General features: G+C 44.3%; 1 protein-coding gene and 2 long non-coding RNA genes across 14 annotated transcripts in view; 2 read left to right on the forward strand and 1 right to left on the reverse strand.

The window, feature by feature from the left end:
- Positions 1-11,368, forward strand: part of LOC135281850 (uncharacterized) — a 48,153-nt gene extending 36,785 nt beyond the window's left edge. For 3 of the 11 annotated variants that reach the window (XR_010348306.1, XR_010348301.1, XR_010348303.1), the window contains 4 exons: positions 5,178-5,256; positions 5,663-5,836; positions 6,330-10,140; positions 11,222-11,350. This is a non-coding gene — a long non-coding RNA (uncharacterized LOC135281850). Of the gene's footprint in view, positions 1-1,285; positions 3,129-5,177; positions 5,257-5,662; positions 5,837-6,329; positions 10,376-11,221 lie in introns of those variants that run through there. The other 8 variants (XR_010348305.1, XR_010348307.1, XR_010348311.1 and 5 more) reach the window with 7 other exon arrangements.
- On the reverse strand, positions 11,334-13,455 carry LOC135281851 (uncharacterized). Its single transcript, XR_010348312.1, has 2 exons — positions 13,318-13,455; positions 11,334-12,287 (listed from the first exon to the last, which is right to left on the reverse strand). It is a non-coding gene; the product is annotated as an uncharacterized LOC135281851 (long non-coding RNA).
- On the forward strand, positions 12,822-18,020 carry PRELID3B (PRELI domain containing 3B). 2 transcript variants are annotated; one of them, XM_064391107.1, is made up of 6 exons: positions 12,822-12,957; positions 13,449-13,617; positions 13,908-13,997; positions 14,358-14,428; positions 15,183-15,285; positions 15,985-18,020. In XM_064391107.1, the coding sequence occupies exons 1-6, from the start codon at positions 12,926-12,928 to the stop codon at positions 16,102-16,104; spliced, it is 585 nt and encodes a 194-aa protein (XP_064247177.1). In that variant the 5' UTR covers positions 12,822-12,925; the 3' UTR covers positions 16,105-18,020. The 2 variants fall into 2 exon arrangements, with proteins under 2 accessions (XP_064247177.1, XP_064247176.1); XM_064391106.1 differs by lacking the exon at positions 12,822-12,957 and adding an exon at positions 13,183-13,329.
- Positions 18,021-21,670: the final 3,650 nt, after the last annotated feature.

The raw sequence follows: 21,670 nt of genomic DNA on the forward strand, positions 1-21,670 counted from the left end.
ACACTTAGAAGCAATGTAGCTTCCAGAGAAACAGTTGCTCCAACTCGAAAAGGCAGCAAGGTTCAGTGGTTTGTACGTGCACAAACTACAGATGTATTCATTTTTCCATCTGTTTCTTATTTGTCACAGAAAAAGATATAAAACAGATAACTCAGAACGACTGACAGTAGTCAGAAATGTTCTAAAGCCCACCAAGTACACTGACTTTAATGTGTTTTACAGAAAAAGAGAATAGAATTTGACAGGGTCATTGATCACTTGAACCAACTCAGCTCAACGTCAAAACCCATAAAAGGCAGCATCAGTAACCAGAAATAGAGAAGCAGAGCATTCCCATCACTGTGACCCCAGGCCAGCACCAGTCACCAGTAAAGCCATGGTCCTCACCATTCAGACTACTCAATTCTGCATTTCTTTTTATTTTCCCCATAAGTTTCTATGTAGTTGTGTCTTTTCCCAACATGTTGTCAAGGAAACCCTACACTCCTGTAGCTCAGTATCCAGCTCTTTATTGCTATTGACACCCCAAAATTTAGGATTTTGAACCAATTGATACACTTTCCTTCCCATTATGAAGGGATCCTCACTTATACCATAAGCTGGATAGAGTTAAAATGAAGCCTTTTTTGAAAGTTCAGCTCTTCCAAAATGCCTGGGAGAAACTTGCCAATTAACTCTACTGTTTATTATTTTATTAATCATTTTACAAATCAATATTCTATTATGCTCTATGCTATCCACTGAAAAATAGCCCTGTAACCTGACTGGTGTCTTCTCATTTAGCTCTGTCTCAATTCCACTCTTAGGTTGTCTTTGAACAAGGTTGAGTTCCTCTGACAAACAATATTTTGTGAATTTTGTGAGAGCTGCCAGCTAAATTTCAAGTGACAACCATTAAGTTGCAGTTGCACACTGCTTGTACCTGTGTCATACTTTTATCTAACAGTTGCACAGATTTTCTCTGGTGGAAGAGGTGCTATATATAAATGTATATATGAACACTGAATTTAGGGTGCACTGCAGGGAACAGGAGCTCTCCAGCCCCTGGGGTGCCCGGTGCTGTCCCCTGTGCCCACACCAAGCTCATGTGGAGCACATGAGCCACATCCACACTGCAAAGCACCAGGGCAGGCTCAGACCTGGCACTTTGCCTCTCCCCGGGAGCTGAGGAGCTCTTCAGCTTCCACACAACACTCCCCTGCCCCAGGAGTGCCCCAGGAGTGCCCCAGGAGTGCCCCAGGAGTGCCCCAGGAGGGCTCCAGCTCTCACACAAGCTCCAAGGCTGCAGCTCTTACCCTGAGAGCCTCACGCAAGGATACTGCAGGGCAAAGGCAGGGAATGTCCTGTGGAGGAGCACTCCTGGCAGAGGGAAGTTTATGGCTGCACTGGACTTGGATTTCAGCTGTCTGTCATGGTGAGAGGTATTTCTGTTCCTCTCTCCTTCGGGTCTCATGGAGCTTTGCTTTTATCTGTCGTCAAGGAAACACCAGGGTTTTTTCCCCTTGCTCATTAATGTCTGCATTTTTGTTTCCATAGCTACAAAGGAACCTTAGTGTTTTAAAATAGCAGTAATTGGATTACTATGACTTTTTCAAATTTATTGACACCATTAATGGCTCCGATTTTCAACAGCAGACACCGAAATTGTATCAGCAGTTTTTCAGCTATTAACATGCTATCTCCTTGTCCTGAAATCCTGGGTACATGCTCAGAAAAGTCTTCAGCAGCCAAACACTCACTGCAGCCAGACTCAGGCTGCATACTGGTGCTCTGAGATTACTGAAAATAGTGATAGTAATGCTCTTTACTTGGATTACTTTCAATTTCTGATGGTCTCCTGCAAAGGAGTGCACAGGTTCTCTTGTGAATCTGCTCAGCATTAGCACATTACAGATCCTTTGTGTTTTGACACCAGGGAAGAATTTGTACAGCCAAGGATCTGGGCAACTCAGGATGCAGGAACATGGGAAAAGCATGAAGAACTGAGAGTACCAGCATTGTTAACAACTGGTATTACTTAGCAGGGACATAATTCATGTTTTGAAACAAAAAGTGACACTCCTGCACTATCTGTGGCTCTACTGCCACTGCCCTGAAATTCTTCCTCTGCTGCCTTCTAGAATTTCCATTTACCTGTTACCGTTGCCTATCTGAGTGCTCACAGAGCACCATAAGTGCATATCCTGTACCCCTGCCCTTTCTTTCCTGCCCCTCCTGCCCCCAGCTGAGGACAGAAAGCAGCTGAATTCCCTGCATGGGTGTCCCAGCAGCTGTGTCACCGCTCCTTGTGCTGAGCCCCAGCCAGACACACACTGCAACTGGAATCAAATTAACCAACAGTTTAAAAAGTTGTAAGAGGTGGACAGACAGAATGTCCAAACACCACCTCTTGTTTTAGAAAAACAAGCTCAAGAGAGTCACCAGCCTAAAATCCAGGCATGGCAAAAAGGTGACAAGTGGCTAAACACAAATAAGTGTGAACAAGGAAGTCCCTTTAATCTAAAATATTAGTTCCTGTTTTTCATAATGGATTTCTGTGCATCCTGCAGGCTCAGACATTCTATTTCCATAGAAACAGTATCCTGTGTCTCTGAGGAGCTGCTGTAGCTGTGTGCTGTTATGGAAACAGTCCTCTGAACAGCTCAACTCATGTCTGTATTTCAGTGATTGTGTTTGTAAAGATCCATTGCTAAATTATCCTTTCAGGATTCATTTTAATAAAACTAAGTCCCAGAAGTACATGGCAATTTAATAAAATCCTCAAGGCTTCTCCAGATGAAAAATATAGCAATGGAAAAAAATATACATTAGAATTACCTTGCCTTTTCAATAATTACCAACCTCTCCTAATCCCTACCCTCAGCAAAGGTTTGGGGAAAAGATGGCTCCCCAACAATCATTAACAAAACTACCTCAGGAAAGCAAATTTTGATGTCATGCTCTGTGCAAGGGCTCCTTCACACACCCATCCTCTGTGCCAGCATGGAAATGAAGTTCAGAACATAAGAAGGTACAGGGAGAAAATGTGGCTCACATGACTGACCTGGGAATTCTCACATTTTAATTCCAGGTGAACAGTTCTTTGTCTCAGGAAAGCCATCCAAGGCAGATTTCAGAAAAGAGAACATGTGAGTTGGAAGCTCAACTCCCACTAACTTTTTTCCTGGGAATTGAGTCCTTAGCTGATCCTAGAAAATCTCCTCAACATTTTCATATTTGTAACATCTGAGATACTACTACTTACATATTTCACTAGAGTTCTGTGGGCATGAGGATTTTGTATTTTCTTGAATAAAACCACCAAAGAATCAGGAACGCTAAAACAAAACAACTAAAAGGTGCTGTTTGGGTTAATAGTCAACTGTAAAGACCTTCCTGCCTAATTACATTGATTTTTCTATGTAGTTACTGAAACTTAAGAGTGTAAATTCACACTTTTTATCTTTATCTTTTTTTTCCTTTAATGAAAATCATCCACACCAAGAGGGTCCTTTCTGACCCAAACCATCCTAAGAAGGTTATATCCTATCTCTATTCCTACACCAAGTGCTGGTTATTATGGCTTGTAAAGGGAACATTTCCTAACACTGAATATCTGAATATCTCTGATTACAGCTCATAATGTACAAAGAAATCTCCCAAAACATAATGAATTTGTGAGCATAATTCAAACATCTCCATTGAGCTTCAGGGAAGCAGGAAAACAAAATCTACTCAGAAATGTGTCAGTTTTGAAACCCAGGTCTTCCCCCCTCTTGAGAGGGATGCAGTGATACCTCAGCAATATCATCATCATAATCATCTATTTTTTTTTCCTTTCAAATCTTTACAGCCTCTTTTATCAGCAAGGATTAAGATATGTGACACTCTGAAACACACATTTACAAAGGGAACAAACATTCAGTTTGGAGTAAACAAATTAAATAAGTTTGAGTTGTTGCTGGTACTGGGTTGTCTCCAAGTTTTGTGATTAATGAAGCCTTGTAGAGGCTTTTTATTAATATCATCATTTTCTTAGAAGTCTCCTTGCCTGCTGCCCCCCTCGCTGATGATCGTACAGCACCCACCCCTGGGTGAGTCCTTCTGCCCAGGAGTGTCCAGCTGGTCAGTGTTTGTGTCTCCTGTTCCTATGCTACTCATCCCACTGCACGTTTGGGAGCTCCTAGCTTTGAAGACACATAGAATGCACATCTGGATTAAAAAGAAGAGCTGTGCTCTTCATCTTGCCTTTTAAAGACCTTTATTTTTAATAATTACTGCTTTACAGTATTTTGTGTTTCAGAGAGCTCCTGATACTCAGAATTGTTAATCACTAGAAAATGTATATAAAAATTCCTCTTATTTCTGAGCACGAAAACCAAAAATTGACACTAAGAAGCCTGAACTCCACTTTTGCCATCTTATTAATCATGAACCTGCTGGATATCCTATTGAATCAGTGCACTAGAACTGATATATATGCAGCAACTTGGAAGTGGTTCCTAAATGACTCAATTTAGAGAAAAAAATTAATTGAGGCAGCTAGGTTGAAAGTGCTTTAATGTACACTATGCAAGACTTAGATATGAAAAATTACATTTTAAATGGTTTTGTAAGAAGAGTAGTCAATGCTAAAACTACTTATTCCTTTAAAAATATTTTTAACTTCAGTTTGTAGCTGTCTGTTAACATTTTGGACTCTGTAACAGAGAACATATATACATCCTCAGGAGAGAGATTAATCCAAGCTGACTTAATCATACTGGGATAAATCTGATGATTTCTCAGTGTATGGAATTTGACTTTTTCCTTTTTTATATATACACGTGGCTTATTCCTCTAATTACTGCTGAAACACTAAGCTGCAGACAGCTTCGTTTCAGCAGCACATTAAGTCTAGGCGGTGCAATGGTGAAAAAGCTGTTTTCTCCCAAAGGAGAAATTAATCTAATTAATCATCGCTAATGAAGCTGTGCTAATTAACAATAATGGGGGTGGTGGAAGGCCTAGAAGAGTCTGAGGGCTGAGTCCAGGCTGTGAGGATTTTACTTGCAGTCCTTCACAAGTGCAACACACCCAGGGCTGCTCTGCAAATGGATTTTTAACGGCTCAGATGTTCTTGTAATATTTACTAAATTCTTAGACCCTCTTCAAGTTGTTGCATATGTTTGACTCAAATCTTCTTGGTCTGTGTGTAGCAGGTTTGTGCAGGCCTGTTAAATGTGTTTGGCTTTGGATCAGGACAAAATGGAGTTCTCTTGCAGGATTTCCAAGATTGTAAGTATTCCCACATATTCCTCTCACTTTTCTTTAAGTGCTGTAATATTTCACAGCTAAGTACATTAAAAAGCCCCCATGGCCTGGGATGTCAGACAGTGGCTACAGGAAATGCAGATTCAGGCGTTTTATCAAGATGGACTCTGACAGTTTTGATCACACCATCTCATTGCCTTTGATTTTGATTTTTTCTAAATGGAATCTATGACTTTGACATTAATGGAGATTTTATGGAGTCTGCTTACTTTACAGTTTAATATGTAATTAGAGCATACCATGAAAGAAAATACTTTTGTCCCAACTGTGCATGAAGAGTTACTTTATTTGCATGGATGATCCTTGCATTATGTTTCCATCTTAAACTCTCCTATTTGATTAATATGTTTTATTTCTTTTCCTTTTATAGTTTATCCCTTAAGTTTGATGAAATGAACTCATGAGAACCACTCAGAAGGCTCTTTGGAAGAGAGAAGTGTTTTCAGTGAAGCTACAAACAGGAAACCACCGGTGTCCAGATAAGATATTAAAAATTTAAAACTGTCCAAGCACCTCATCCCCAGAAGGACAAGGATCATTTCAGGTGCAGTTTTTGACTTCCATGCTTGCTGTTTCCCTGTGAGTTCTCAGGCCTGTCCAAACATTTCTTCTCAGTTTGGGGCTGGAAATTCCCACTGTCAGGCCCAGATGAGAGGCTGGGACTGAGCCTTAAGTTGCTGCTCTTGTTAAAGATCTGAGGAGGTTTTGTGTTCTCAGCTGCTGAGACTGGATCCCCTCCCTGCAAAGCAGTAACAAATACAATCCCAGCACTAAGGACAGCAGAAATACTCTAAAATCCAGGATCCACCTGTTCTCTGGCCCACAAAACTTAGAAAAAAAAACAATTTAATGGCTTGCCTTCACCAGAGCTGTGTGGTCAGCCTCAGGCACATGAAAGCCTACGTGCCTCAAGGCTGTTTGGTTTATTATTGATTTGATCATTGTCTTGGTGACAGTTAAGATGTCAGCTCTGATGACTAAGTGGCCACTTCCATGTGGCACTTTGTGTATGACAAAGTCACAACTTTTATTTCTAGGTTGTGGTTTCTTTAAACCATGTCCAAAGATAGCTGATGGAGCACAAGATTTCTGAAACAAGAGTTTGACAGAAATGTTGGACACGGGAGCAAAGTCTGAAGACTGTGAGTTATGTTTGTGATTTAATGCATAATTCTGACCACGACCTGTCCTCACTGGTCCTTCAGGCTTTGCACTGAAAGAGGCACCCAACAAATGTTTGAGAGCACAGTGTTTTTATAAGAACTGTTGTCATCTTTTGAATTACACAAGAATCACTGGGAGAGAAACATAATTATCTCCAAACAACACAAAATCATCAGCATTTTCAAAGTACTTTAGAATTTGTGGTTTTGTCTTTAATTGTGCTGTTACTGTGCTTGCTCATGAGTTGTGGGTGATAACATGTGATTATCATCTGCCTACTTGATCACATGCACATTTGTGATGCTTGCAAGAGCAAACATTATTGGCTGGGATCTGTCACATTCTCAGTGCCAGAGACTGTTTCCCAGACAACAGCACAGTCCCCTTGATCCACGAGCCCTGCACCACCGTGGACCTGTGCTCAGTCTAACACCTGCTGGCAGCTGCTGCTCCCACTCCTGACACAGACAAGATGTTTGTAGAGCCATAATCCAACTGCCTGAACTCTGCAAACCAAGGAAACTGCAGAACCTAAATTACAAAGTCAAAGTGAGTCAAACAGCACCTACCTTGTTACAAATTCTGAGTCAGTTTTAAATTGAAACCAGATCATTCCTTGCCAAAAGCCATTTAAGGGCCATGTACTACCTGTTTAAGTCCTCTGCTGCCAAACATAAAGGCAAGCACAGCTGTGTAAGGTGGTAAATCATTTCTCTGTAGTAATTGGAGTGTGGTAAAACAAAGGAGCCCAGAGGGCAGGTGGAAGAGTGAGTGTCAGAAGCAGCTCAGGCCAGCTGGGTGGGATCCTGTGTGCAGGGCGTTTACATTTTGGATGTTGTCAGGTGGGCGAGGAAGCTGATAAGAAAAATAATTATTTGCATTCAAATTATATAAACAGTGCCAGAGCCTGGTTAGTGTAGGCAGTGTTAGACAGAGTGTTTCCCAACTGCAGGAGATGTATCACATGCTGGGTGAGGAAGGTATATGAGGCAACAGCACTCTGAAGGTGTGCAGCTCTAAGCCTCTTGGCACATTTTATGGTAGAAGAATAAAATAAAAAGGATCTGAAAATCAAATGGTTGTCCCAGATCATTCTATTAAAAATGCACATTTTTAATGTGACCTAACTTAAACTCAGTGTTGTGAAGGAAAGATAATGTCTGGGTTTGAATTTATCGGGGGGAAGGGAGCAGGATATTGGTGGGATTTGGGCAGGATTCTTCAGGGTGTGCAGGGGCATTTGGGGAAGGGAGAGATGTGAAATGGCAGGTAACAAAATCTCAGTCTCCCCTTGATGACTGAGTGGCTGTAGCAGCAGTGTAGCAGTTTCACCATCAGCAGTTCAGATCTCAAGCTGTCCTTCCACATCAGGTGGCCACAGGTTTCTGAAGATCTTATCACCAATTTTTTTGGTTTTAACTTGTTAAGAATTATTTCAAATGTAAATGGAATATTAAATGATTTTGTTTATTGATCCTGTGATGCTCGGTCTGAATACCCTGTAGGTTTGCAGAGGGGCACCCTGGGGTGTGCCATTCCCTCTGCGGGCACCATGGGAGATCCACAGGAGGATCTATGGGAGTTTCACCTTTGATACACTCTTTCATATTCCTTCTGACTGCAACTCTGCCTTTCAGAAAAAGCAAATCCACAGTCAAGATTCTCTCTCTAACCAAAGACTGCCTAAAAGTTTTGAAACATATCCCTTCCTCACCTTCTCAAGAAGTTGAGAGCCTCTTCAACTGCATTCTGTGAATGATGGCCTTGGCTTTTCCATTAAGTACCAAAGGCTCTTATCTGACACTGAGTCACAGGTTCACAACAGGACATTTGCACTCTGAGTTGCTCTCAGGTTACCTGAGACCAGCTTTATTGAAATCACATCCCAGAGAGTTGTGCAGTGTAATTGTAGCTGTGGTGACCAATATCTGCAAAGGGGAGAAAAGCTGCTTCATCACAGATGAGGACTTGTGCAAACAGAAATCCAAAAGTCTGTTCTCACAGGGACACACAGGGAGTGGAATACACAGACAACACATGTGAGCCAGCCCCCTCTCGTGGTTTTTCCACACAGAAGGCAGGAATCAACTCAAACTGATTTCTTAGTAATGATTCAAACACCTGCATCTCTCCTCTGAAAGCTGATATGGTTAGTGGCATTTCACCTCTTCTTAGGGAGTGATAGGTATTAGTCTGAGGACAGAAAGTTATAATATTTAAAATTTTTTATTTGTATTTCCTAGGCAATTTGATGGCTATTTCTGGTAGAATATGAAGGACTAAGGGAAGGGGATTTGTTGGCTATCTCTATAAGCTGTTTTTCCTCAAACTGAGGGAGGAAGCAAATACTACAGGATAAAAAACAAAACTCTCCTGGTCAACTGCTAAAGTGCAGAAACAAACACAGGCATTTGGTTGTCTTACACTGCTCTGTGTTACAATTGAGTTGAACTGAATTGCATGATACACACAAGTCAGTGTTTGTCAGTGGGTGAAGAACAAATGCACTGAACTGAGAGAACTGCTGCAGGTCTGGCTACAGCCAAGCTGCTTCCAGCACTGGCCAAACCAGCCCTGATCAGTTGTTCTTGCTCTGCAGCACCAGCACAGCCTTCCTGTCATTCCCCCATGTCATTTATGGCTCACTGAGCACACAGAAATTGAGGTGCTTGTTCCTCACAGGGCTGTCCCAACAACACGAGCAGCAGCCCCAGGACAGGACAGAAATAAATGTCCTCAGGTGGCCCCAGGGCCAGCCCCCCCAGCTCCCCAGCCTGGGCAGAGCTGCAGAGCAGCTGCACTGGGGCACTTTGGCAGAGCAGCTCCCCTGCCTGAGGCTCCGAGGTTTATGGAGCTCAGGCGTGCTGCTTGCTGCATTCTGCTCCTTCCCCTCTGCCCTGGGACAAAGGAGGGCTCCAGGCCTCAGTGATGAGGAATTTGGGACAACATCTGCTCTGAAGGAAGGTGAAGGGCTTTGGGCTGGGAGGCCAGATTGCTGCAGCAGCGGGGAGCACTGTCAGGACTCAACATCACAGTGAAACCGTTAATGCTTGCAGAGGAGGTAAAACTGGTAAACAATGCTGGTTACTTCAATAAAAACACGTTTTCACTATTGAAAGGGAAATATTTTTATTCCATTTATGTTTCAGTAAAGAGAGAAAGAGATGCACCAAAGCATGTTAATCCCTGCTACAGTGTGAGCTCTGATCTAATAAATGTCTCATCATGGAAACCCATTTGTGCCTAACACCACTTTTCCAGAATGTTCTGTAATGGTGGCATTTCCCCATTGGTGTCTTCTTTAGATATTGATCAGAAATCCAGAAGGATCAAAATTACTTGAACAAAACTCCTATAAAGTATGGGCAAAGCTAGAGGAGTTGGTACCACCCTGCAGTGAGGTATTTCTGTGCTTTCTTTCTGTCAATAAAGGTATTTGTTTATTAAAAGCACCATTTGATGTGACCTTGTCATGCAGGGATGCATTATGACTTGCCAGGAATTAATGAGCCAATTCTGGAAGCACTGAAAAGCAGTTTTGCTATCCAACAAAGTTTTCTCTGAAAAGTACATTCAGGAAAATACAGCCAAGCATGGGGAGGCTGATCCTGAAGTGACAGCTGATGAAAGAGTGTTCATAGCTGGGCAGCCATGAGGAATTGTACCATGGAAGTCACTGAGGAGGTATGTCTGGAAAAGAAAACACTGACAATTTTCTATCATTACAACTGCCACATTGACAGAGGGACTGGGAACTTGTTTTTCCAGCTCAAGAAAAGAGCAAGACTTTTGAATGGTTTTCATTAATATTGCCTGTGAATACCAATATTTCACACCAATAAAACTTGGATTTCAGATCAAGGAACTTGTGCTGCGTTACTGCAGCACAGCCATATTTCAGAATATGACAGGGGGAAAATACACCACAAAATACAATTTTCTTAAGTGTAAAAAACAGTAAGGCCTCAGCTGCCATGTGAAAAGTGCAGAGTTGTGATAAAGAAGCAGGGCAGACCCCAGAGCCCGTGGCAGGGAGCACAGGAGGTGAGCTCAGAGCTGTCCCCTCCCACCCTCCTGTGTCAGTCCCCCGCAGTGTCACCTGTGCACAGCTCAGCTCTGGTGACCCATGAGGAATGGCACCTCAGGCTTGCATTCATTTCCTTTAAATGCAGCTTGAGTCACTGCCATTGTCACCAAACCCTTCCAGGGTGGAATTCAGTGACATTTTGTGCCTGGTTGATCTCTGGGGCAGGACTCTGGACCAGGGGGGTGTTTGCTTTGCCAATGGACACACAATATCTGTATTTTTACATAATAGTGCAGGGCTGATTGGGTTTGACAATCTGGGGTTTTGGTACCCACTATGGAGAGCAGGAATGACCTGGATACAATGCTGGAAATAAAGAGACTTTTGGGTTGTGAGTTATTTCCTGATATTTATGCTTTTTGGTCAAAATTATGATGTTTTTATGAGGCTGCTTAAAGGGGACAAGTCACTCCTCCCTGCTGGCAAACATGGGTCTGGCAACACAAAACCTTCATGCCTCATTGAGCAGATAAATTGTTTGGGACCCCAGAGCACTTTCCCACAGAATTCCTCGGGCAATTTCCAGTATTTCCTAGCCATGCCAAGGGGATTGCTCTGCCAAAATCTGAAACATAGATCACAAGGCCCACAGTTACATCTAGCAGCTGTGAGCAAACAGCCCCTGAAAGGCACATTTGGACTGAGGAATCTCATCACAGGTTTTATATTCTCTCGTAGGTGTCCATCATCATCCTCAGTGATCATTTTGGTACTGCCTGGGACCTGACAAACTCAACTGACAGAATGTTTTCTTTTATTGCAGTTATTAGACAGATACTGACAACACATCGGGGTAAAGCTATTGGATTTTATTATATTATGATAAACATAAATAATTCTAATGTTTAGGATGTGCCACTTTTTATTCTGCAGTCACAAATGCGCATTTCATTTTCCTAAAGTCTGGCTGTATTATTTATAATTGTGTTATTTCTCTTACAGGACAGGTTTATAAGTAGTTTCACACTTGATATCACTCAGATATAGAAACCAACTTTAACAACCTCCTGTTAAAATAGCCTGAAGTTTACATGAGCAAGAACTGCTGAAATCTAGCTCCTAATTTGCACCATATGTTGGCATGCCTCCTTCTTGGAGATGACATTTTGCTTTGTTTCCAGTAGATAACTTTTCTTTTAAAGAAAAAAAACCTGATGAGAGGCTCCAGGCAGCCTGATGGGTGAGGGATGGGTATCTGCTGCACTGTCCCTGCCTGTTTCAGGGTCACTGCCTTCCACAACTGTCACACGGAGACCTCTCAAAATGCTTTGCGTTTTTAACATCCTTTGCAAAATTCTCCAGTTGCAACAATCTCTCAGTGGGCACCCAGGCTCCAGGGGATTCAGAGCTGCCTCACGATCTGCCAGCAATAGCCCCGTGCACTCGGGCAGCTCAGCAGTGAGTGAGCAGCTCAGGAATAACGAGGTGAAGGAGTCAGGGAATGCAGGATCAGCACAGGTATGCCCAGCAAAAATGTGTTAGCTTAACAGCTCTCAGTGATGTGTTTGCTACTGGCCGAACCTGGTGTTTTTTATTAAATAGCAGCTTTTCTGTAGCAGAGCTGCTGGGTTATGTTGGGGTGCCCAGGGGATATTTCAGCCGGTGAGAGCTCCCAGCCCGGCCGGGTGTCAGCCACGGCTCCGTGTGGCACGGTCTGGTCCTGGGCAGTTTCCCGCTGTGCTTTTCCACTGAGGCCATTCCTGTGCGGTTCAGGCCGCTCCGCTCTTGGTCACCCGCGCCGCTCCTGCCGGCAGCGGTAGCAGGAGGCGCTGGGCCGAGCCCGGTGCCCCGGGAGCTCCGTGCCGAGGGCCGGTGCCGGCGCTGGCGGAGCCCTCACGGCACCTCCGACCCCGCGGGCCCGCCCGCGTGACGTCACACCGCCCGCGCGCCCCCTGCCGGCACACCGCGCGAGCGGCCTGCGCCGTGACGTCACCGGCCACCTGCGGCCGTGCTGACGCCATCAGACAGCCCGGGCCCCGCCGCCCCTCGCCGCCCTGTCCTGGCGGGGCCGGGCCGGGCCGGGCCGGGCGCTGCGAGCCCCGGCCTGACCGGAGCGCGGCTCGCAGAGCGCACCCGCCCGTGTTTGCGCGATGGGCGGCGGTGCCGGCGGAGCCACCCCCGGGCGCGCCCTTCACGCCCAGCCCGGGCCGGGCCGGGCCGGGGGTCACGGGCGGCGCCCGGGGCTGTCCCCGCCTCACCCCGAATGTCCCCGGCCGGGCACCGCCCCGCTCACGCGGGACGCGCCCCGTGACGTCAGCGCGGCGCCGCGCGGCGATTGGCGGGCGCTGTCCGCGCAGGCGCGCGGCGGCAGAGCCGGGCCCGCGGAGCCGAGCGGCGGCAGCGGCGGCGCCGGAGCGGCCGGGCCGGGGCGGCCCCGCAGCCATGAGGATCTGGACCTCGGAGCACGTGTTCGAGTAGGTGCCGGGCGGGCCGGGCGGCGGCCAGGCCGGCCCCGGGCGCGGGGGGGACGGGTCCGGCGGGCCGGGGGCTGCCCCGGGCCAGGGCCGCCCCGGGAGCTCCGGGCCGCGGCCTCTCCCTCCCCTGACCTTCCCCGCGCGTCCCGCCGGGCCGGGCTCGGGGCCGAACCCGCGCGGGGCCCGCGCTGCCGGCACCCAGCGCCGTCCTTGTGCTGCCCCCGGAACGCCTCTGTCCAAAATAACCTGAAGGGAGTACTCGTTAGAGGGAAGCAGAAACTCAGTAAGCCTCTCCAGTATTACGACACTTTGGATGAAGTGCAGTCTTTTAGCCTGGTGTTACAGGGAAAACGCTCTTACCCAGTTAATCAGGTGTGTGGTGGTTTCATGTGCGCTGCCCACTCGATGAAATAGAGTTTTTCTCCAGGGAAGGACATAATCCTATTGCAGACAGAGGTGTGCAACTCGGTGTCCTGATTGTGTTTGTGCAGTCACCCCTGGGAAACCGTGATGACAGCTGCCATGAGGAAATACCCCAACCCCATGAACCCCAGCGTGGTGGGAGTCGATGTCCTGGACAGACACGTGGATCCCAGCGGGAAGCTGCACAGCCACCGGCTCCTGAGCACCGAGTGGGGAATCCCGGCCATTGTGAAATCGGTGGGTGTGGTGTCACAGGCCACGAAGGGACACCGCAGGGCTGAGCCAGCTGCTCTGATAGATGTGTATCATTGCATAATTATATGGTTTAAAGGTTTAATGGTTTAACCATTTCTGTATGGGGAAAGCTTAACAGCAGCACAGAGTGACCCTGACAGCCAAATCTGCATCTCAGGCTGGAAGATGAGATCTACCTCAGCTGAATAGCTTTGTTTAAAGCTAAATCCTAATTGTGTTCGAATTGCAGTGGGTTGGTGGAATTGATGCCATCTCTGTTTGCCTGTCCCCAGCTCATTGGCACCTGCAGGACAAGGACCTATGTGCAGGAGCACTCTGTTGTTGACCCTGTGAAAAAAACAATGGAGCTTAAATCCTGCAATGTAAGTAGTTGTGTTTGTGCCTCTGAAATGGAGCACAGAGTATAACAGCACCTTGTACTTATGACAAGGAAAATGGTCTTGAAAATTGTGTTGGAAGAACACAAGTTAAAGGTTTAAGTAATGTGGTTAGAGCTGATCAGTTGTGGTTTTCAGGAAGGAGCTGCTTGGCTTTTGGAACTTGTCACTGTTGAAGCTGTGAACGTACTGATGAGCAGGAGCTTTGGGGTGGGGGTGGAGTTAAGAAAAAATGTTTAAAGCCTCTTGGTGTAGGGACACTGTGACTGTCCCCAGTCATGTGACATTCTGCTCTGTAGTGCTCTGTTATTTGTATCAAAGGGTAACCCTTCCTGTGTTCTCCAGATTTCCTTTACAAACCTGGTGTCAGTGGATGAGAGGCTTGTCTATAAACCACACCCTCATGAGCCACACAAGTGAGTACCTCCCTGCTCTGAGACTGACTGGATTTTGCTTTGAAAATGTCCATGGTTTCCCTTGATCAGAGGATGAGGGTTACATGGCCTTTGTTACAGTAAATTGTCTAAACCAGGATTCAATGGACTGTCACTTCCTGCAGTGACATTGGCTCTGCTGGGAGCTTTGGGTCATGCTGTGCTGGAGTCCAGTCAGGGTGTTCTGTCTGTAACTGCACTCATGCACATCTGCAGTTTTCAGCTCCTTGTTCCACACTGATGTGCCTTTAGCCTCTGATTTTGGAGGTTTGTGTTTTGGTGGTTGCTTGGTGTTTTTAAGGCAACTTAGAGCTTTGTGAGTCTGTACTGCTGGAAGTGGTGATGATTCTGAAAGATCATGCTAGAGAGTCTAACATTGGAGATTTTTCTGTCATGGCAGTCAGAAATGTTCAATCCCTGTTGTTGAAGGGGATGTTTTAATACTGTTTTCCCAGTATTCAGTAACTCCAGATCTGCTGTTTCCACTCTTAACATCCTGCTGCTAAAGATGGAAATGGCTGAGAGCCACAAAGGGAGGCTTGGACTTGCCAGGCACTCTTGGGCTCTATTTTATAAGTAGAAGCATGAAGCAGTTACACAGTGTGGCAGTGGGTTGTGTTTAGGGGGCAAGAAGTTCTGTGTTACAGAGCAAAGCTGATGAGGGAATGTCCTGGTAGGGCAGGAGGGAGTTTCTGTTAAACTACTCAGAGTAATTCAGTTTCCTGCTCTCTTTCAGAACCATTCTGACACAAGAAGCAATAATATCTGTAAAAGGTGTCAGTCTCAGCAGTTACCTAGAAGGGCTAATGGCAAACACAATTTCTTCCAATGCTAAAAAAGTAAGTATGGCCTTTGTGGGAAATGTGTGCTCACTGGCTAAATGTCAAAGGGAGTAAAGATCTCTGGTTCACTTTTTGGCTTTGTCAGCAATCTTAGGAAGGAGCCACATAGTTCTGCTGCCTGTAGTGTAGAGACTGAATGCTCAGCATGCTGAACTTATTCTTTATTTTCCTCCTGTGAATGGAAATAAGATGAATTGTAATTGGCAAAACTGTCTGAATCTTCACTGGAGAAATAATCTCCACTCACTCAGCAGTGGGACACTGTCATTCTTTTGCTGCCCTCTTGATGCCATGTATTCACTTTTTCTGTCCAAAAAGGATCTACATTCATACAGAATGCATAAATACAGACCTGAAATAGTTACGTGGGAGCAGTGAAGCAGTATTTTAGTTGATAGTCTTTCCTCTGACAATCCAAACATATCTCGAGTTCAGCCTCGAGAACGATAAAGCAGTCTGGATAAAAAGTCTTTTGTGGATCATAATGTGAGAACTGCTGATACAAGGAATTGTTTTAATGAAATCAAAGGCAGAACATGTTCCAGCAGTACTCCAGTTACTGAAATAACACCAGAGGCATGTATTGCTGTTCCTTCCTCCTTTAACTGCTGTGTCTTTAGTCATTTTCAGTAAGAATTTAGCTGATTTACTTATTTGCTAAGATTTACACACTAATAAACTTTCCTTTAACTGTAGGGCCGTGAAGCATTGGAATGGGTAATTAAAAGACTGAATGCTGAAATTGAAGAGTTTGCAGCTTCAGCAAGAGGAACCATGAGGAACTCAATGGCAGCAGCAGCATTTGTAGAGAAATGATGATAATTAGACCTGTATCAGTAATGAGGCTTAACGACCTGCAGCCTCTCTCCAGGCCTAAATACATATATCCTTTGTTATTTAAAGGATGTGTGTATTAGGCATGTTATAAACTTAATTTGGAGAAAAACTGAATTCTCCCCAAGGCTGAGGCTCAAAGGCTGTTTAATGTATTGGGTCAGCTGGACCTATGAAGAAATAAATTTCAAGTGTAGTTCCTGTATTTACATGAACACTAACTTATAATATTTGCAGATATGAAATAGCCTCATTTAGTGCTGAGGCTGCATATGGTGGAGGACACTGGCATGTTAGGCTAACTTTTATTTTTTGTGTGACTTATGGACTACCTCTTTTGGGACCAAACCCAAAATTAAGCAGAATGGTTGTTCCAGAATTGTTCTTTTTGTTGATTTTTGACAGTTGTGTAATACAACTTGGTTTAACAGAAAGCTTATTACTTGATGCTTGAAATATAAAAGAATGTATAAAATATTTTTTGATAACCTTTTTAACTTGACTGGTTGAACTAACATGGTACTCAAATTATTTTTCAGGCACTATAGGTAAAACATCAAAGTGTCTCTTACCTACCTACCAAGATCTAAATCCTGCTCCTAAATGCAACATCAGTGAGCTGGGCATGCAGTACCTTAAAATTAAATTTTATCTTCAACTCCTACAATAAGTATCTCCATTTCTGAAAGCCCATTTACATAGAGGTACGATAAGCACAGAGCCTTAAAATCCTGTAAGCTGCTACAGTAGTTCACTTCAAAAAACCAATTAAAGACTAAAATAGCTGTGAAGGTGGCTGAGGAGATACCTAAACATAAAAGGAAATAGCATTTAACAATATACTCAGTTCCAGAAACAGCCTGCCCCATCCACTGGCTGTTGTGTTTCACTTTAACCGGGCCTGAGTTCCAGTTCCCTTCCCCCTCGGAACTGGTCTGCTCCCAGTCCAAGGCCCTGTGCATTCTCAGGGGTTTCACTGGGTGTTCTCCAGTCTGTGTTTCCTGGTACTCCTTGCAGGCTCCTGGTACTGTCAGCAGTCGTTCCCTGTGGGAAGGGAAAGGTCAGCCCTTGGCATGTGCCAGGCTGTGCCACTCTGCGGGCACTGCTGGGCACTCTGTGCCACCAGGGGAACAGGAAAAGGCAAAGGCACAGCCCAGAAGGAGCTGATGTGGCATTTTGGTGCCCAAGGCTTTTCCTGGAATTTTGATTCTAAGCTTACAAGTGATTTCAAGGCTGTCTTAGCCTTTATGAACTGTAATGTCACCCTGCCCAGCATATTTGATTTTGCATGCCATTTCTGTTATATCAAACTGCCTATTAAGTAGTGTCTGCTTACAGAGCTTATTTTAACAAACAAGAACACTTCCATAAGGTTTGTGCTTGGGGAAGAAAACAGGAATATAGATATCTAACTTTTAAAAATTAACTATTCTAAACAGAATATTTTTCTAAACAGAAATGGCTTGAGAGTACCTTACTAATTGAAGTCATTGAGGTTTGCCATACTTTTACAGGAGATTATTACAGCTGAAATAACATTTCAATTTTAAAAGTGTATGTGAAACTTCTGCCAAACTGTACCATCATTTCTGATAAAAAAAGTTACCTTGAAATTAATTTTATATGTTTGCTCAGCCATTAGCATCATTTGATATTTTAAAGTCAGTTTTTCCATTTCCAAATTTTTCTGCACTGAGGACTGCATAGTAGAACTCACATTTTGGCCTTGCACTGAAAAAAACCTTACTGTTTAATTTCTACAGGCATTCAACAACTTCTTGAAAGACAATACATTTCTTTCTTCTGTTTTATTTATATGCCTGCATTCTCATTCTGTCAGAGTATGGCTTTCTGTATGTGGCGCTTTTTAAATAAAATTTTGTTTCAGTTCTGGCTAATTCCTGAAACTTTCTGGTCTATTTGTGCTTTAGAACTATGAGGTGAGTAATCTAAAATGAGAGGGGTGAAGGTGAAGAAACCTCTGGAGTGAGTGGCTTTTTTAGAAATGCATATCCTAAAATGCACATTCACAGCTGCTGTGGTCTTTATTGCTTCTTAATAACTCAGCTTTTCTGCAAGTCTGGCTTTAAGTAGCAAGCAGATTTCAGTTTGCTGTGGAGAATCCATCCTGTGGAAGGATTTCCATGGGCTGAGATGGGCTGCAGTCGGTGTGGGTGCTGTGGATGGCTGCAGCACAGCACTGAGAGGGCAGGGCAGGGAGGCTCTGGGGCTGGAAGGAATGCAGGAAATGAGGAGAGAAAGCTACAGCTGGAGGAACAGACCTGAAGGAGCAGGAGGAAAGAATTCAAAATAAGGGGGAAGGAACAGAGGAAGTGGAGGGGCAGAGGTGGAGGAATGTGATGTGAACAAATCAGTGCTGAGGGCCCTGATGGATCCCTGCCCACCAATGGGTGTCAGCACATCCTCAGCCACAGCAGTGAACCACAAGTGCCAGCCGGGGGTTTGATCCAAAAAAAAAGCAGAAAAATTGTAACCACCATTTCCTACAACATTGCTGATCTGTCTCCTGTGGTTTGTACTTGCATTTATATTTCCAATAAATGTCAAATATAGTAAACATGAGCACCCACTGTGTGATAACTGCAATTTCCAGTCTGCTGGCCCCGGCAGAGCATTGGTCAGAGGTCAGCAACCTGTGGAGGTTCTCTTGTGTGGAAGAACTGAGGAGTGCTGCTGCAGAGCTTGTGTGGAAGCAGGGAGTCACTTCAGAACCCTTCCGTTTCTTAAGGTGGAGGTTGTTCTTTCACTTGCCACAGGATCTGTTCATTTCTATCTTAAATACCTCCATGGCTTAGCTTTACATGCTGCTGTAGAACTGAATTATTCCAAGGTAAGGCTACATGTTACAAACATGCTGAACTCATTGCTTACCTTAGGAGGACCAGCTGTGGACAAAATATCTTACATCATTATGCTATTTTGTTATAAACACATTTAAAAAGTAACACAAATTATTAACCACATGAAAAGAGGAAGTAATGCACAAGATTTTTTAAACTTGAGTGTACCTGAATTCTTTGCAGATCCTGGGTCCCTCCTCAGGCTATTTATGCCAGGTTTTGTAGGATGGACAGCTGAGACTTGGATGACACTGCAAAATTATTTTTATTTTGAATCCAGGTGTCCAAAAGTTGAAAATTAACATCTTCATCAACTAACCTTCAAAACACTGTCCTGTAATAGGAAACAGCACAGAACTGAATGTTTGCAGATCAGAGCTGATTCCAGCGAGGCGTTTGTGGCACTGTGCAGTGCTGTGCTCAGACAGCAGGTTCAGCAGGGGTGACCTGTTGGCATCAGCACGGCATCACTGGAGTGGCTGTGCAGCAGATTAGGGTCAGCACAGAGAGCAGCAGAGCTTTACCAGCACAGCCCAGTATGGCTTACCCGGGCAGAGAAAGGAGGTAAATCCACAGCTACCCAAGGTAGGAAATGTTATTACTGACCTCTACGTTTTGTGCAAAGGTGACCGTAATTCCACGTTTCTAGACAGTGTTAGTTCATAGGAAAAAGTGCAATAACTTTATTATTTTAAATTAAGGCAGAAAGAACTCAGTGAAGAGATGAAGGAATTTATAGACACCGGCTTTTTATTGTATTGTAATTTGCCTTTCTTTTTAATATTTGTTCTCCTCTGTAAAATATACTTGAAAAAGCTTTGAGATTAAAGATAGCCACAAAATTATATTGTTTTTAGATAGCAAGGGATTTTTTAAGGGATTAATTACTTTTATGTTTTATTAAGAATACAGGGCAGCAAGCAAACTTGTAATTTCATCCTAAATTATGCATGTTTAGAAAAAGCCATTTGTTTTGCCTTTTGATCTATAAACATTGTACTCTTGAAAGAATTGCAACCATGTTGCAACAGCTCTTAAATGACAGAAGCATTATCTATAAATGTTAAATATATCCAAGAACTTTTGGGGGTCTCATCAATGGTATATAAGCAGCTCTTTTTCTAGCGTGGCAATTTTTGCATTGTGCTAAATCCCCACGGTTTTAATGTTTGCATAGTGAGACCCCACTGAAGCTCAGTGGCTGCTCAGCAGGACCTGCCTGGGCTGAGAGCTGACCTGGGTGGGAGCTGCACCCATGGTGATTATGTTAAATCCATTACACGCTCATCTGGACGTGGGTTGTGTAAGAACCCGGGCAAAGCTGGGCTGTGTTCACCTGCAGCCTCCTGTACCTTGTACTGCCTTGGTCCATAAAATGTGGTTGTGATGAGAGAGGAGTTTTTTGTGCCTTCCTGGAGAGGCAGCCACAGTTTGGGAGCTCTGAGCTTTGCGGTGCAGTCTGGAGACGAGAGGAGGCAGCTGTGGATCAGCCTCTTGATCTACTCACACTATAATTAGATGCACCTTTTTGAACTGAAATTTAAGCTGTTCTGTTCCCTTTTTAATCACGTCTGCCTTCTATCACAACTTCTCTTTATGTTATTTTTATTAATTCAAACTAGCACAAGTAAAAAAATTTTGTTACTATACAGATTTTATATCCAGAGGTATGAAAGAAAGGTAACAAAATAAGACCTCTTTTTATCTGATAACAGTTAGAACTGCTGTTGCTGAAATGGGTATTTCTCAGACACAGAACCAGTTTAGCACATTGTTAGCTTCCAAAAACAAATCCTGCACATGCTACACAGACAAATAAATCTGGTTGAAGAAGGACAGGCATGCCAGGAGAGAAGATTGTCTGCAACTGCACGTGTGATTCTGTTCTGGGCCCCTGGAAAGCACAGTGTTCTCACTACTTCTGTGGCCTCCTATTACTGGAGCTTTTCTGCACCAAAAGAGAAACTACTAAGAGACTGAGCACAGAGTTTGAATCTTTTTTTTTTTTTTAATTTTTGGGGGTCATGCTGTCCTTTTTTTCTGGTGTGATGATAGAGGTCTTTTGTTTAAAATGCTCCTGATTTAACACCCATCATGTTGGGAATTTATTTGGCTTTTCAGTGTCAACTCTTCAACCTACCTGGACCTACTTGGTCTCACTTTTTTGGCCTCCCTGGACCCCTCCAGTGCCAAGACTTTAGCCTCCTTGGAACTCTTTAAAATCCCCTTTTCAGATTCATTGGATTTATCCAGTCTGAGCTCTTCATCCTCTGTGGAATTCTCCAGTCTCACTTCTTCATCCTCTCTGGACCTTTCAAGTCTCACATCTTCATTCTCCTCAGACTTCTCCAGTACCTCCTCTTCAATTTCCTTAGAGCTCTCCAGCCTCACCTCCTCAGATTCCTGGGAGCGCTCCAGTTTCTCCTCTTCAGTTTCGCTGGACCTATCAAGTCTCACTTCATCAGGCTCTGTGGATCAGTCTGGTGACAGTTCTTCAATCTCTTTGGACCTCTCAAGTGTCACCTCTCTATCCACAGATTTCTCCAGCCCTACGTCTTCACTCTCTCTAGACCTCTCCAGTCTCACTTCTCCGTCCTCCACAGATGTTTCCAGTCACACCTCCTCAGCTTCCCTGGACTTTTCCTGTACAATCCCTCCATCCTCACCAGGTGTGTCTGAGAACAGCT

The sequence above is a fragment of the Passer domesticus genome, chromosome 16 (genome assembly GCF_036417665.1).
Source record: "Passer domesticus isolate bPasDom1 chromosome 16, bPasDom1.hap1, whole genome shotgun sequence".
Taxonomy (NCBI): domain Eukaryota; kingdom Metazoa; phylum Chordata; class Aves; order Passeriformes; family Passeridae; genus Passer; species Passer domesticus.

Coding starts and splice junctions, on each gene's coding strand:
- PRELID3B (XM_064391106.1), top strand. CDS start 13,271: ATGAAGTGCAGTCTTTTAGCCTGGTGTTACAGGGAAAACGCTCTTACC. Junction 13,330..13,448: donor GCTCTTACCCAGTTAATCAG/GTGTGTGGTGGT, acceptor GTGTTTGTGCAG/TCACCCCTGGGAAACCGTGA. Junction 13,618..13,907: donor TCCCGGCCATTGTGAAATCG/GTGGGTGTGGTG, acceptor GCCTGTCCCCAG/CTCATTGGCACCTGCAGGAC.